The sequence below is a fragment of the Neolamprologus multifasciatus genome, chromosome 12 (genome assembly GCF_963576455.1).
Source record: "Neolamprologus multifasciatus chromosome 12, fNeoMul1.2, whole genome shotgun sequence".
Classification (NCBI taxonomy): Eukaryota; Metazoa; Chordata; class Actinopteri; order Cichliformes; family Cichlidae; genus Neolamprologus; species Neolamprologus multifasciatus.
Genome location: NC_140450.1, coordinates 34,136,997 through 34,152,046, shown reverse-complemented (window position 1 = coordinate 34,152,046; position 15,050 = coordinate 34,136,997). Strand labels below are relative to the sequence as shown.

The following is a 15,050-nucleotide window of genomic DNA, read 5'->3' as shown; positions in this document are numbered from 1 at the left end:
TAAATAGCCTGGAGAGTGGAATATAGTTTTCATCAATGACGCATCTGGTGCTGACGAGTGCTGCGGGCGCAGCGCCAAAACATGCTGTGTCGTACACACAGATTTATCATTTTGTGTGAATAGTGGCTATTTTCCCAGTTTTGTACAAATTCGAGCCTTTCACACCTCATTTTGTCCTTATTTTTTTCCCCCTGACACCTCCAGCTGCTATTTGAAACCACTGAGCTGCCTGTTTGATTGATAGCTCGTTCTCTACTTACCAAGCTCAAAGAGCCAAAGAAAAAGCAGCAAATAACCCTCCGGGCAATGACAGCGCTTAAGACCTTTCATTCAGATGTCTCTTTGAAATGAGGGGACGTTTCTTTGATGCTGCCACACGACAAGCCTAAAAGGGTGGATTGTAAATGATAAATGAATAATAAGATTTTGTTTCTGAGATGACAGAGAGAATATATTAGACGAGGAGTTTAAAACAAGATGTCAATGGGACATCAAATGCTTTCAGTACTTGCTAATGATGCTTCATTTGTCTCCTTTTCTTGCAGGTATCTGGGGATCACACGACCTCTCACCTACCCAGCCCGGCAGAACGGTCAGCTGATGGCCAAGATGATCCTGGGAGTCTGGCTGGTGTCAGCGTCCATCACACTGCCGCCTTTCTGTGGCTGGGCCAAAAACGTCCACACAGCCGGTGTGTGCCTCATTAGCCAAGACTTTGGCTACACCATCTATTCCACAGCTGTGGCCTTTTATATCCCTATGCTGGTCATGCTGGTCATGTACTACAAGATCTTCAGGGCAGCTCGCAAGAGCGGCGCCAAGCACCGCTTCACCGACCTTTCGCGACGCGAGCGTCTCGAAACAGTGGCTAACGAGGCTCTCCGAATGCAGGGCCTGAAGCCGCCCGGCGTGGCAGAGGAGTGTGCCGCATTGTCCCGCCTGCTGACCCGCGAGCGCAGAAACATCTCCATCTTCAAGCGGGAACAAAAAGCGGCCACGACACTGGGGGTGATCGTGGGCGTCTTCGCCGTGTGCTGGCTGCCCTTCTTCATCCTGTCCACCGCCAGGCCCTTTATCTGCGGAGTGGAATGTAGCTGTGTGCCCATCTGGCTGGAGCGCACGCTCCTGTGGTTAGGTTACGCCAACTCCTTAATGAATCCCTTCATCTACGCCTTCTTCAATCGAGATCTGCGCTCCACTTATCGCGACCTTCTCCGGTGTCGCTATCGCAACATCAACCGTCGGCTTTCCGCCGTGGGTGTACACGAAGCTCTCAAGGTGTGAGGCCGAATGTTTGAAGTCGCTGCTCTTGGACACTCGGTGCTTAAAGGGCGACGCGTAAACAGCCGGCCTGCAGACAGACACGGCCTGACGGGATAAAAGTCAGTGTTAGTGGCTCGCTGCAGACAGCACAATCACTTCAGTGTGTGAGTCAGTCGTTCTATTTTTGGAAAGAAAATCACAGAGCGTACTTGATGGACTATTCAAGTCGACACTGCTTTTGTGCATATGCCACAATTCCATCCTGTTCCAGATTTATGATGGAATAATGCCGTAACAAAGGAAACGACATATAAACACAATCAATCATTCTAGGGCTTTCAAAGAGACCATAAGGCAAGCAGATTTCTGTATATTAACAAAATTGATGTTTGATAACAAATAACGTTTGTTTCGTGGCTTCCTGAGCATCTCCCTCTCATCGTGTATCCACGCAAATCCCCGATGGTTATTTTTCAAACGGGAGGTAAACGCTTCGAGGCGTATTACAGGACTGAAACTTATATCACGCCATCTAAAGTCAGAGCCTTCAAGCTGGTCCTCCGACTGAATTTATTTTGAGCACCCGAGATGTCACCCGGTTGTTTAAAATCTGGTGATTCTAAGTAGAACAAAGTGGGGTGGAAAATGCTGATTTAACACAACATAGTGAGAACTTCTCAGTGTTTGAAGGTAGTTTGTTTTGTGTCTGCATGAAACATATTTTTCTTACATGCCACTGTATACATAAATCAAAACAGAAGTGGTGGCAGCGGTGTTTCATGGGTGACGCAGACGCTGCATCGCACAGAAACCATGATACTGTGGAGCTTTACACTTTTCTCCAGGCTTACTTGGCAAATGGAGCAAACTAAACGTTTCCACTTTAATAATTAGAATTTCCACATTCTTAAGACTCGTTTTCCTCACTGGTTGTTGACAGTGTTTTTATCTCTCTTTTCAATCAGGATGTGTGCCCCCCCCCAGTTCAGTACATTTCCTTTTTATCTCCTCAGTGACTTGTACGAACCCATGTCCGATATCATCAGTCGAGCAGTGTGTGCTTATTTTCTACCTCGATTTTTTGAAATGCTCTACATTTCCTCCCCCTCAAAAAAGATGTACTGCTGTATCATTTTGTATCGAAATGCTATTTTCTATTGTGTAAAGTCAATCTGTCTACAGCTGTGTGCGAGCGCTTTGTGTGACCACTCTGTTATTACCTTGAGAAAGAAGTTGGGGAAGGGGGTAAAAGTATTTCATCACTTTGTAAATAAAGAAACACCGAAAATGTCACTGTGGCCTAGATTAGTGTGAAAGCCATTCGTGCAAAGTCAGTGAAGTTCTTGTTCTTTGGACTGAGATTGCAGTGATTTAGGAGACAATCAACATGGGTCTTCTTGCTTTCTAGCCCCCACGGAGCATCCTCAAATGGCTGATGCACCCAGTATGTCATGCATAGAAATAAAGACCAACCTTTAAGCCCATTAGAAGTCTTTGATACATTTGTGACCTTTCATAAAGCAGTATCACCAAGACCGTTGGGCTACAGCTAGGATTCTTAAGGATGGTTGCCCCTCCCGTCTGCCCCAGAAACGCCTTTGTGTTAAGTCTGCTTTGAGCAAATGCTTTTATTCAGAGTCTGGGTGACAGCTGTCTGCTTACTCCAAGGGAAAAACAGTGACGAAGAAGAGTAAAGTAGGATGTGTCTTGTCTTGTGGTCAGAAGGTTTGTCTCAGTACAGACATATTTGGGTTGTGTTTGTAGAGGAGTGTCACTGTATCACAGGCAAATCACCACTTCAAATATATTTAACACATAAAGACCAAAAAAAAAAAGAAAAAAGAAAAAAAAAGATATTTTTTGTGAATAACACATCATCGCAACCCTTCAGGAAACGTTTTGTAATTTGGATTGCAATATTCTCGGCATCTCTTTATACAGTTCTGTGCAACTGAACAAATAAAACACTGAATACATAATAAATAAACATCTAAAGCACACTGTCTGAGCCACCTTGGACAATCTATGCATCACCATTAATGTAGTTCTTCTTTTCCTTCATGCACCTTTGCATATGAAACAAAGTGCTTTGTCATATAAGAGAATAATTAACTGAAATACTGTCTTTTAAACATTTCCCGAATTAATGCTTTTAACCGCAAGACTGAGCTTCATAGGAAAAAGCTGTGATCAGTTTCCTACCACATAATGGACAATACAAAAAAGACAGGTGTAGGTGAGATTTTCACAACTTTAGATAACACATTACAAAGTGAAGAAAGGCAAATAGTACATTTCTGAAGCCCTAACACTGTGATGACCAAAAGGCATGAAAACAGCCTTTTACTTTGATTGTATGAGCACAGAATAGTTGGCTGTTGTTAACATGTGGCACCAAGTATATGTCCCTAAAAGCCCTAATCAAAAACTAACCCATAAACTGCACATGTTGTTTCACTTATTGAAGCCAGTTGTGGTGTCAGGAGGTTTCTGCAGCTTGCAAACCCAGACACTCTCGAGGTGCTTCTTTGATTTTAAGAACAGAGCTTCTGAGTATAAAGGGTTTTTGCAGAACTGAGCACACATGATTTTTTTATTGAATTGATTTTTAAAAAAACTGATAAATATCACACAGTTGTTAATTTTGGTAGTAGAACTCTAGTCGGTGGTTCTGCTTGCCCTCCAGATTGCCATTGTATTGTTTTCCAAGATTTCAGCCCTGTCTGACTTAACTGACCTAACCTATCATTGAAACCTAACCAGGGCTTTGTACTGGCTCGTGTTTATTTAATCTTTCTCGTCTACAAGCCTTCGCCAGCGATTGCCCCGCTTCCAACACTCATTGCTGTCTGCAGTTAACTGCTTCATTCTGTCTGAGACTCTCTCTTCTCTTATCCTTCTGTGTGAAATGTGCTTGAGTAAAGATATTCTTCCAGGTCTTCGCACTTCAGGGATTTGTGGTCCAAGGTTTAACAGACCTTGTTGAAGATGCTTAATGTCTTTTCTGGTCCATATTTTTAAGATAAATAAAATGAAATATTGCACCAAAAAAAACAAAACAAAAAAAAAACACATAAAGACCAACAACATGGCTTTCCAATCATATTATTAAGGCTGACACCAAACAAGCCTTTTTATTTTGTGTGTACATACATATTCCTTCACTCACATACACATACAAACTGTTTCATCAAAATTACTTTGCACATCACAGGTAGGATACGGCCAAACTCATTTATTTAAAAAAATATTCCAAGCACTTGCCGATGAACCCGTCCCCCTATCCAGTGTGTAGTGGTGCTCTTTATAGGTGTCTTTTGAATTAAACTTAGTGCTGCCCCTCAGTTTGCCTCAGGAGACCATACCAGGGGCAAATGTACGGAGCCCCGCAGGGGACATGGGAGGAAAAAAAATTAAGACGGACTTTTGCGAGATCTCGCAAAACTAACTTGGGATCTCGCAAAACAAACTCGGGATCTCGCAAAACTTTTGCGAGATCTCGCAAAACAAACTCGGGATCTTGCAAAACTTTTGCGAGATGTCGCCAAAACAAACTTGGGATCTCGCAAAACAAACTTGGGATCTCGCAAAACAAACTCGGGATCTCGCAAAACAAACTCAGGATCTTGCAAAACTTTTGCGAGATGTCGCAAAACAAACTCGGGATCTCGCAAAACAAACTCGGGATCTTGCAAAACTTTTGCGAGATGTCGCAAAACAAACTTGGGATCTCGCAAAACAAACTCGGGATCTTGCAAAACTTTTGCGAGATGTCGCCAAAACAAACTTGGGATCTCGCAAAACAAACTTGGGATCTCGCAAAACAAACTCGGGATCTCGCAAAACAAACTCGGGATCTTGCAAAACTTTTGCGAGATGTCGCAAAACAAACTCGGGATCTCGCAAAACAAACTCGGGATCTTGCAAAACTTTTGCGAGATGTCGCAAAACAAACTTGGGATCTCGCAAAACAAACTCGGGATCTTGCAAAACTTTTGCGAGATGTCGCAAAACAAACTTGGGATCTCGCAAAACAAACTCGGGATCTCGCAAAACTTTTGCGAGATCTCGCAAAACAAACTCGGGATCTTGCAAAACTTTTGCGAGATGTCGCAAAACAAACTCGGGATCTCGCAAAACAAACTCGGGATCTCGCAAAACTTTTGCGAGATCTCGCAAAACAAACTCGGGATCTCGCAAAACAAACTCGGGATCTCGCAAAACTTTTGCAAGATCTCGCAAAACAAACTCAGGATCTCGCAAAACAAACTCGGGATCTCGCAAAACTTTTGCAAGATCTCGCAAAACAAACTTGGGATCTCGCAAAACAAACTCGGGATCTCGCAAAACTAACTCGGGATCTCGCAAAACAAACTCGGGATCTTGCAAAACTTTTGCGAGATGTCGCAAAACAAACTTGGGATCTCGCAAAACAAACTCGGGATCTCGCAAAACTTTTGCGAGATCTCGCAAAACAAACTCGGGATCTTGCAAAACTTTTGCGAGATGTCGCAAAACAAACTCGGGATCTCGCAAAACAAACTCGGGATCTCGCAAAACTTTTGCGAGATGTCGCAAAACAAACTTGGGATCTCGCAAAACAAACTCGGGATCTCGCAAAACTTTTGCGAGATCTCGCAAAACAAACTCGGGATCTTGCAAAACTTTTGCGAGATGTCGCAAAACAAACTCGGGATCTCGCAAAACAAACTCGGGATCTCGCAAAACTTTTGCGAGATCTCGCAAAACAAACTCGGGATCTCGCAAAACAAACTCGGGATCTCGCAAAACTTTTGCAAGATCTCGCAAAACAAACTCAGGATCTCGCAAAACAAACTCGGGATCTCGCAAAACTTTTGCAAGATCTCGCAAAACAAACTTGGGATCTCGCAAAACAAACTCGGGATCTCGCAAAACTAACTCGGGATCTCGCAAAAGTAACTCGGGATCTCGCAAAAGTAACTCGGGATCTCGCAAAACTTTTGCGAGATCTCGCAAAACAAACTCAGGATCTTGCAAAACTTTTGCGAGATGTCGCCAAAACAAACTTGGGATCTCGCAAAACAAACTTGGGATCTCGCAAAACAAACTCGGGATCTTGCAAAACTTTTGCAAGATGTCGCAAAACAAACTCGGGATCTCGCAAAACAAACTCGGGATCTCGCAAAACTAACTCGGGATCTCGCAAAACTAACTCGGGATCTCGCAAAACAAACTCGGGATCTCGCAAAACAAACTCGGGATCTCGCAAAACAAACTCGGGATCTCGCAAAACTAACTCGGGATCTCGCAAAACAAACTCGGGATCTCGCAAAACTAACTCGGGATCTCGCAAAACTAACTCGGGATCTCGCAAAAGTAACTCGGGATCTCGCAAAACTTTTGCGAGATCTCGCAAAACAAACTCAGGATCTTGCAAAACTTTTGCGAGATGTCGCCAAAACAAACTTGGGATCTCGCAAAACAAACTTGGGATCTCGCAAAACAAACTCGGGATCTTGCAAAACTTTTGCAAGATGTCGCAAAACAAACTCGGGATCTCGCAAAACAAACTCGGGATCTCGCAAAACTAACTCGGGATCTCGCAAAACTAACTCGGGATCTCGCAAAACAAACTCGGGATCTTGCAAAACTTTTGCGAGATGTCGCAAAACAAACTTGGGATCTCGCAAAACAAACTCGGGATCTCGCAAAACTTTTGCGAGATCTCGCAAAACAAACTCGGGATCTTGCAAAACTTTTGCGAGATGTCGCAAAACAAACTCGGGATCTCGCAAAACAAACTCGGGATCTCGCAAAACTTTTGCGAGATGTCGCAAAACAAACTTGGGATCTCGCAAAACAAACTCGGGATCTTGCAAAACTTTTGCGAGATGTCGCAAAACAAACTTGGGATCTCGCAAAACAAACTCGGGATCTCGCAAAACTTTTGCGAGATCTCGCAAAACAAACTCGGGATCTTGCAAAACTTTTGCGAGATGTCGCAAAACAAACTCGGGATCTCGCAAAACAAACTCGGGATCTCGCAAAACTTTTGCGAGATCTCGCAAAACAAACTCGGGATCTCGCAAAACAAACTCGGGATCTCGCAAAACTTTTGCAAGATCTCGCAAAACAAACTCAGGATCTCGCAAAACAAACTCGGGATCTCGCAAAACTTTTGCAAGATCTCGCAAAACAAACTTGGGATCTCGCAAAACAAACTCGGGATCTCGCAAAACTAACTCGGGATCTCGCAAAACAAACTCGGGATCTCGCAAAACTAACTCGGGATCTCGCAAAACTAACTCGGGATCTCGCAAAACTAACTCGGGATCTCGCAAAACTAACTCGGGATCTCGCAAAAGTAACTCGGGATCTCGCAAAACTTTTGCGAGATCTCGCAAAACAAACTCAGGATCTTGCAAAACTTTTGCGAGATGTCGCCAAAACAAACTTGGGATCTCGCAAAACAAACTTGGGATCTCGCAAAACAAACTCGGGATCTTGCAAAACTTTTGCAAGATGTCGCAAAACAAACTCGGGATCTCGCAAAACAAACTCGGGATCTCGCAAAACAAACTCGGGATCTCGCAAAACAAACTCGGGATCTCGCAAAACTAACTCGGGATCTCGCAAAACAAACTCGGGATCTCGCAAAACTAACTCGGGATCTCGCAAAACTTTTGCGAGATCTCGCAAAACAAACTTGGGATCTCGCAAAACAAACTCGGGATCTCGCAAAACTAACTCGGGATCTCGCAAAACTAACTCGGGATCTCGCAAAACAAATTCGGGATCTCACAAAAGTAACTCGGGATCTCGCAAAACAAACTCGGGATCTCGCAAAACTTTTGCAAGATCTCGCAAAACAAACTCAGGATCTCGCAAAACAAACTCGGGATCTCGCAAAACTTTTGCAAGATCTCGCAAAACAAACTTGGGATCTCGCAAAACAAACTCGGGATCTCGCAAAACAAACTCGGGATCTCGCAAAACAAACTCGGGATCTCGCAAAACTAACTCGGGATCTCGCAAAACTAACTCGGGATCTCGCAAAACTAACTCGGGATCTCGCAAAAGTAACTCGGGATCTCGCAAAACTTTTGCGAGATCTCGCAAAACTAACTTGGGATCTCGCAAAACAAACTCGGGATCTCGCAAAACTTTTGCGAGATCTCGCAAAACAAACTCAGGATCTTGCAAAACTTTTGCGAGATGTCGCCAAAACAAACTTGGGATCTCGCAAAACAAACTTGGGATCTCGCAAAACAAACTCGGGATCTTGCAAAACTTTTGCAAGATGTCGCAAAACAAACTCGGGATCTCGCAAAACAAACTCGGGATCTCGCAAAACTAACTCGGGATCTCGCAAAACAAACTCGGGATCTCGCAAAACAAACTCGGGATCTCGCAAAACTAACTCGGGATCTCGCAAAACTAACTTGGGATCTCGCAAAAGTAACTCGGGATCTCGCAAAACTTTTGCGAGATCTCGCAAAACAAACTTGGGATCTCGCAAAACAAACTCGGGATCTTGCAAAACTAACTTGGGATCTCGCAAAACAAACTCGGGATCTTGCAAAACTAACTCGGGATCTCGCAAAACTAACTCGGGATCTCGCAAAACTAACTCGGGATCTCGCAAAACAAACTCGGGATCTCACAAAAGTAACTCGGAATCTCGCAAAACTTTTGCGAGATCTCGCAAAACAAACTCGGGATCTCGCAAAACAAACTCGGGATCTCGCAAAACAAACTCGGGATCTCGCAAAACAAACTCGGGATCTCGCAAAAGTTTTGCGAGATCTCGCAAAAGTTGAATTCCAACAATGGCGGCAGCTACTTAGTTGTAATATTACTCTTTCTGGGTCACAAAATACACTTTTAAGATATTTTGAGGCGTGAATGTAGTTGTGTAAACGTCAGATCTGACACCCACTAGCTCGTAGCTAACGGGAGGTCGAGACCTACTACAGCCGGGAGGAACACCGCTTTCCCGGCACATCGTGCCTCGACCTCCCGGTCGGCTTCGAGCTGGCGGCCTCCGAAGAATGCGGCTAAAACGCAAGTTTGTTTTGTGAGATCTTGCAAAAGTTTTTGCGAGAAGAAAAAGTCCGTCTTAATTTTTTTTTCTCCCATGTCCCTTGCGGGGCTCCGTACTAATGCATCATAGACAACATACTTGAGGGATCACTCAGACATGCAAACCCTTCACCTTAAAAAGGTCGGCGAAAGAACATAAAAGTAATACTTTTCATTTTGCAGACAGGTGCTAACTTACTGTGGGTTTTTCAGAGCTTTCTCCTCAAAATAGTTACTTGCTTTGGTTGAAGAGCTGTTGTGGTAAACTGTGAATTGTAGCAACTTTGACACTTCCTGTCATTGTCCAATGCAACAAAAGTCATTGCAAGTTTTCCTGATTTTGCCAAGAGAAATTAGGCTAGCTTTATTTAATCCAGAAGAATGCTGTTACTGTTCATCATGACACAACTGCAGCGACATACAATCCCAACACAAATGTGATTTTTCGAAATGTTTTCAACTGATTCCTGTATAAAATCTCTTGGACAACCCTTTAAATGTGCCGCTTTTAATATTATTACTGTTATTACATGAGTCCAAAAATAAGCCTTGGCGGAACATTTTCCATTTCCTTGATTTCACCGTCTGTCAAATGGTTTGGTGGGATGGTACCCAAGTCTAACATAAGGACATTCCTAATTATACTCTTTCATTTCCACTATGAGTGGCTCTCCAAGTCAGTTGAACAATGTTACGCAATTCAGCCCTGCTGACAATAAGAAAAACCTATATGATGATAACAGGGGATAAAATCTAGTTAACTGGCCCTTTGCAGACTAACGTCTATTTAGGGTTCAGAGTCCCTGGAGTAAAGAGCAACACAGCCTCAACCCGCACGCTGACATTTTGTTTCAGCACACTCAGAGGAGGCAGCGCTGGTGGATCTTGTGCGCTGCCCCTAAGACCTTCAGACTCCCGGCAACCATGTCAACGGGCGTTACTCTCGGGGAGTGAGCACCACTGCGCCTGCGAGGAGCGCCTGCCCTCTCGGTCACCGTGTTTGGCCTCCTGTGCTGGCGCCTGATGTGTGTCATCGCTGTCGGTGAACGGGAGGAACTATTTTCATTTGATGTAGTACATTCATCTAAGGGAGAAGGATAGTAGCTGAGAGTCTTTCACATATGCTGCCCAAAGGCTCAGTTGCCAGCTCTGACAAGCTGTGGGGGTTGATGTGGGGACTATTCAGTCGCGCTTTGCTATTTTTAATCTGTCCCAGCAATTAAACGAGGAAGCTCTGATTAAGCATGGGGGAAGAGGAATTTAAAGTACTGTGATTTTGCTATCCTTCCATGTACCCTCTGCACATGCAAATAATAATAATAATTATTGATTAGGAGATAGTCTTTGATACTGCATAGGACAATTATGGTGACCAGGAACGTGTAATATTTCTATTCAACTCACTTAATACATGATTAGTCCACATTTATTGTGTTTAAAATACAGTTTGTGTTTCTTTCAGTACATGACAAAGTCAAGTTCATTTATATACAATATGTTTTAATGTGTGCATTAACATTTACACTGCGTGAACAGAATAAAGTGCACGTGGTGGTTTCCAACATGTCAACGGAAGGACTGGATGTCCTGAGACGATTTTAACCAGGTAAGAAATAAGAAATAAAAATTTGTAACAAATTATTCTTATTTTGCTTAATTTTGTGAAATGCCACAGTTTCCTTCTTAAAGCCCCTAAAAACGGTGCAAGTGGTTCCATTAAGGTTGCAAACACCTGCACCTCATACAAAATTAAAGGAGCCATGTGATATTTTCACTGAATGTGCATTTAGGCTTTCATTTAATATTTCTTAATAAAAGAAAGCATGCATTAAACTATTTTTCTGTTTTTGTAAGGTGAATGTTGGGATTTTCATATTGTTGTTTAAGTGTGTGCTTACCTCTAAGCATCATCACAGACTCTGTATGTAACAAATAGTAAAACAGAGTAATTAGCACAGGCGGCGAGCTTAATTAAAAGATTTATTTTTACAGTTATTCACTGTGGGAACAAAATAATTAATTTAAGAAAATCATACATTAAATATTATTAAATATTCTATAAGATGGATATATGGGTAGTTGCTGAATTTCGATTTTTAATGTAACAGACTAGTTATTTCTTTTACCTGTAATCAAAGCCACTCTCAGATTATTCCAAACACACATCGATGTAAATCTGATTTCTAAGATATTTTGGGCACACGTGTACCCGGATGTTACATCCTCAAATATAATCAGGGCCATAAATGTAGCCTCGTTTACCACCTACTAATTAAAAAGGGAAGCTATAAATACACCAGTAAACACGTCAATTATGTGCTAATCCAATTTATGCGGTGTGTCCTGAAATATCAACTTCCTCCCACGGCCACCACCCATGGCCAATCAGCATGAGTATCTGTTCATTGTCTATGGGACTTCCTGCGGGGATGGGCCCGTGGCAAATGCAGACAAGTTATCGAAGTGTCACCAAGAAGTTTTCTCCCCTCCTTTTATTTTGTGGAGGCAGCAACCTGTAATTAGGTTTTGTCATAGAGCTGGAAGGTAAATGTCTGCTTTTTAAGGTTGCAAGCATCAAAGAACCTGCGTATGAGGGCAGCCTCTCCTGTACACTTCAAAGTGAACGAAGTAGATGTAGCACTTCTTTTGCATAGCAGTTTTTTTTTCTCGCATATGAGAGCATGGACTTGATGCCTTGTATTTGCACACATGTTCACAGTGCTGGCTGCCAAGAAACCCTCCTACACGGCTTGTATCGGATAAGCCTGTCGATTGTTCTGCACTGCATCTTTGAGGCCAATCAGGAAGAGTGTGAATGTGTGTGGAAAGGCCCCCGTATGGTCTAATGCTCCACGTTCCCTTAATATGTTAAGCATATCACAATAGTAGCACTTCCTAAAATCATCCGCTGTTTTTTGGGATCTTGAAGACTTTGCAGACATTGTGATTAACCTACAAGCCCGTTCACACGGAGGTCTGATATTTTTGCATCTTCCCGTTTCAGTGCCAGGTTTTGTTTAAATGGATTTTCTTTTATAAATAGGCTACAGTATCTGTGGTGGTAAAAACATATTGCGAGCCACATTTTTCAGACAGACTTGATTTTCCAGAATTAAAACTCCCACTTGGAACAGTGTGACATAAAATAATAATAATTAAAAACAGAACAGAACAGAATCTGAATAACATAGAGTTATTATTAGGCTTGCAATCTTATGAAATAACCTATCTAATAAAATATTTTAGGATGCAGAGAAATGTCAGCAATCGATTATTTAGTGGATGGACAGACTTGAAATGATTAGTAAGATTAGAATACGGTTTTTCTTTTATCAGACTCACTTAAACATATTCACCACACATCAGCTGTCTGTCGTTTTGTTCGTATACATCTCACACAGTGACCAGGACAGGTCAGCTGCTTGTCATCTGCTCAACTAGCTTAACTGCCTTTTAAGAACAGTGAAAGAAAACAGCAGTTTGGTGAGATTGAGGATAACGGGCTGCCTTTTGCAACCAGCAGCCTATGAAATGACAGTAAATGCCTCAACCTGCAAAGGCCACCGTTTGGTGTGAGTTAATTCTTTGTAATTGTGTGCAAGACGCAGATTTAAAATGCAGTTCCATTGTCGGACTGAGGAACATTAAGTAGTGGGCTTTTATGCAAGTTAACAAAGCACAAAACATTAGACATATTAAAGCCACTGTGAGTTGGTTATTATGCGTTCAATCAACTCAGCTTTGCCATTTAGCTTCATTTTGTCATTATGTGAAGGAGGATTTTGGATAAAACTCCTCCATTTATCCAGACTTGGAACCGACATTAGAAGTGCTGGGTTGTGTCTCTTCCTGGAATAAAACCAGAGATCTTTCACATGCAAAGGTGAACGTGTTAATCACTATACAATGGAGCGACTAGATAAAGTTTATACACTGTAACAAAGAAAAAATCCATAGAATAGACTGAGGTCTGATCAGGAAATTACCAGCGCAATTTCTATTAACCTTATGGGGAATTCCAGCATTTGTAAAACAGAACAATTTATAATTTTAAAGAACTGTGAAATGTTTTATTAATCATCTCTGGAGTTAATGGGCACTTTCATCTGTTCAGTTTTGTATCCTCTATGTCAATAACGGACGTTTCCTTCACTGGTCAGAAAATTCAGTGTACATCATTAATCATATACATTGAATAATTCAGCATATCTTCATCATTTGCCAGAAATGTATTTAGCACTAAAGTTTTATAACGACCTAATCTAGCCATTATTACGACCCTGAGGCCAGAGGCCGTAACAGCCATTAGTAGCCCACAAATTGTGGTAAAAACCCAGTTAGTTTCCTCACCTTTAAAATGCTATTAAAATAGATATAAATCACTAGACTAATAGAATATAATGCTTCTAATTACTAAACAGAAAGATGATGAAACAAAGTTGGGATATATAAAGACTAAACATGATTTCTGTGTGTATAGACATTCTCTTGCCTGTGAATATTATAGTTCTGTGCACCTGTGGACCACCTGAAGTAGCGCGTTAGCATAGCATACATCGATGGGTTTTTCTTTCATTTTTCTGAAATCTTGAATGGGTCCCGAATGTGCTGAGGCATCCGCTGAAAATCACGGGATGTAACGGCAGCTTGATGAATGTGACAGTACAAGTTTAATCTGCGTTCTGCACTAAGTGCACAAAAGTTGCTCAGTGTGACTACGTGCGAAGGCAGCCTGAGTCGTGAAGTGTGGGTGAGGTGGGAACTAAATTGCACAGCTTGCCTATGTCAGTTTGTCAAGTCTCTGGCAGTGCAGCAGGGTGCAAAGTGAAGACTGACAGCAGTTGGTCTGTGAGTGTAGACTCAAGCAGAGTCAGGTGTTCCTGTGCTGTCTGAGCCAGTTGGAGCAGCAGTCAATCTCCACCTGCCTCTTGTCACTGCACATTGTTGTTGATCTGTGGGGTCGAGCCCATGCAAGAATTTCTCATCATGACACCTTACCTGACTGCTCTCAAATCTTAGCTCTGTTTTCTGTTGTCAACTCCCCACAGTGTACTGCCCCACAGTCACTCAGATTTGCTGTCAGTGATGAGTAGCACGAACAGGACAAGATGAAGGACTCAAAGGAATTTTTCTAAATTGAGTCTATCAAACGGTTTCGTCCTGCTGGAAGTAAAATGCCAGATTGAGTCCTTGGCCTGTTTTGTTTCTGAAATCATCCACATCCATGATCCACAGTCATGATTCCACTGTTTTGTGTTTGTTTATGGAGGAACTGTATATTTGTGATATTATCCCAGATCCATACATCCATTTTTTTTCATCGCTTGTCCAATTCAGGGTCGATCACCAGCCTGTTGCAGGGATAGCGCGCAGAGACAGAGAACCATTTATGCTCCCGTTCGTAGCTACAACCTATTTAGAATCATCAGTTATACTAACAAGAATGTCCTTGGACTGTGGAGGAAGCCATGCATGCACAGGCAGGCTGCACGCACCAAAATGCCCCAGCGATCTTTTCCAGAAAAAAAGATGCTGTTGCCGAAACAATTATGTTTGAGTGTCTTGGGTGGTGCAATAGGACCATCCATCCATCAGTCTTAACTGCTTATCAACTTCAGGATCACAGAGAGCTGACATTCATGTCTTAAGGCCAGGTCACCCCATGCTTTGGCAGCACTCAGATGCCCCCTGTAGACAAGCCATCGCAATGTTTCAACAATAAA

The 15,050-nt window shown here is 42.5% G+C and overlaps 1 protein-coding gene across 1 annotated transcript in view; it reads left to right on the top strand.

The window, feature by feature from the left end:
- htr7c (5-hydroxytryptamine (serotonin) receptor 7c) overlaps positions 1–4,840 on the top strand; it is a 38,481-nt gene extending 33,641 nt beyond the window's left edge. Inside the window, exon 2 of the mRNA XM_085180457.1 lies at positions 546–4,840. Within this exon, the coding sequence (XP_085036583.1) occupies positions 546–1,284 (739 nt within the window). The 3' untranslated portion in view covers positions 1,285–4,840. The remainder of the gene's footprint in view (positions 1–545) is intronic.
- Positions 4,841–15,050: the final 10,210 nt, after the last annotated feature.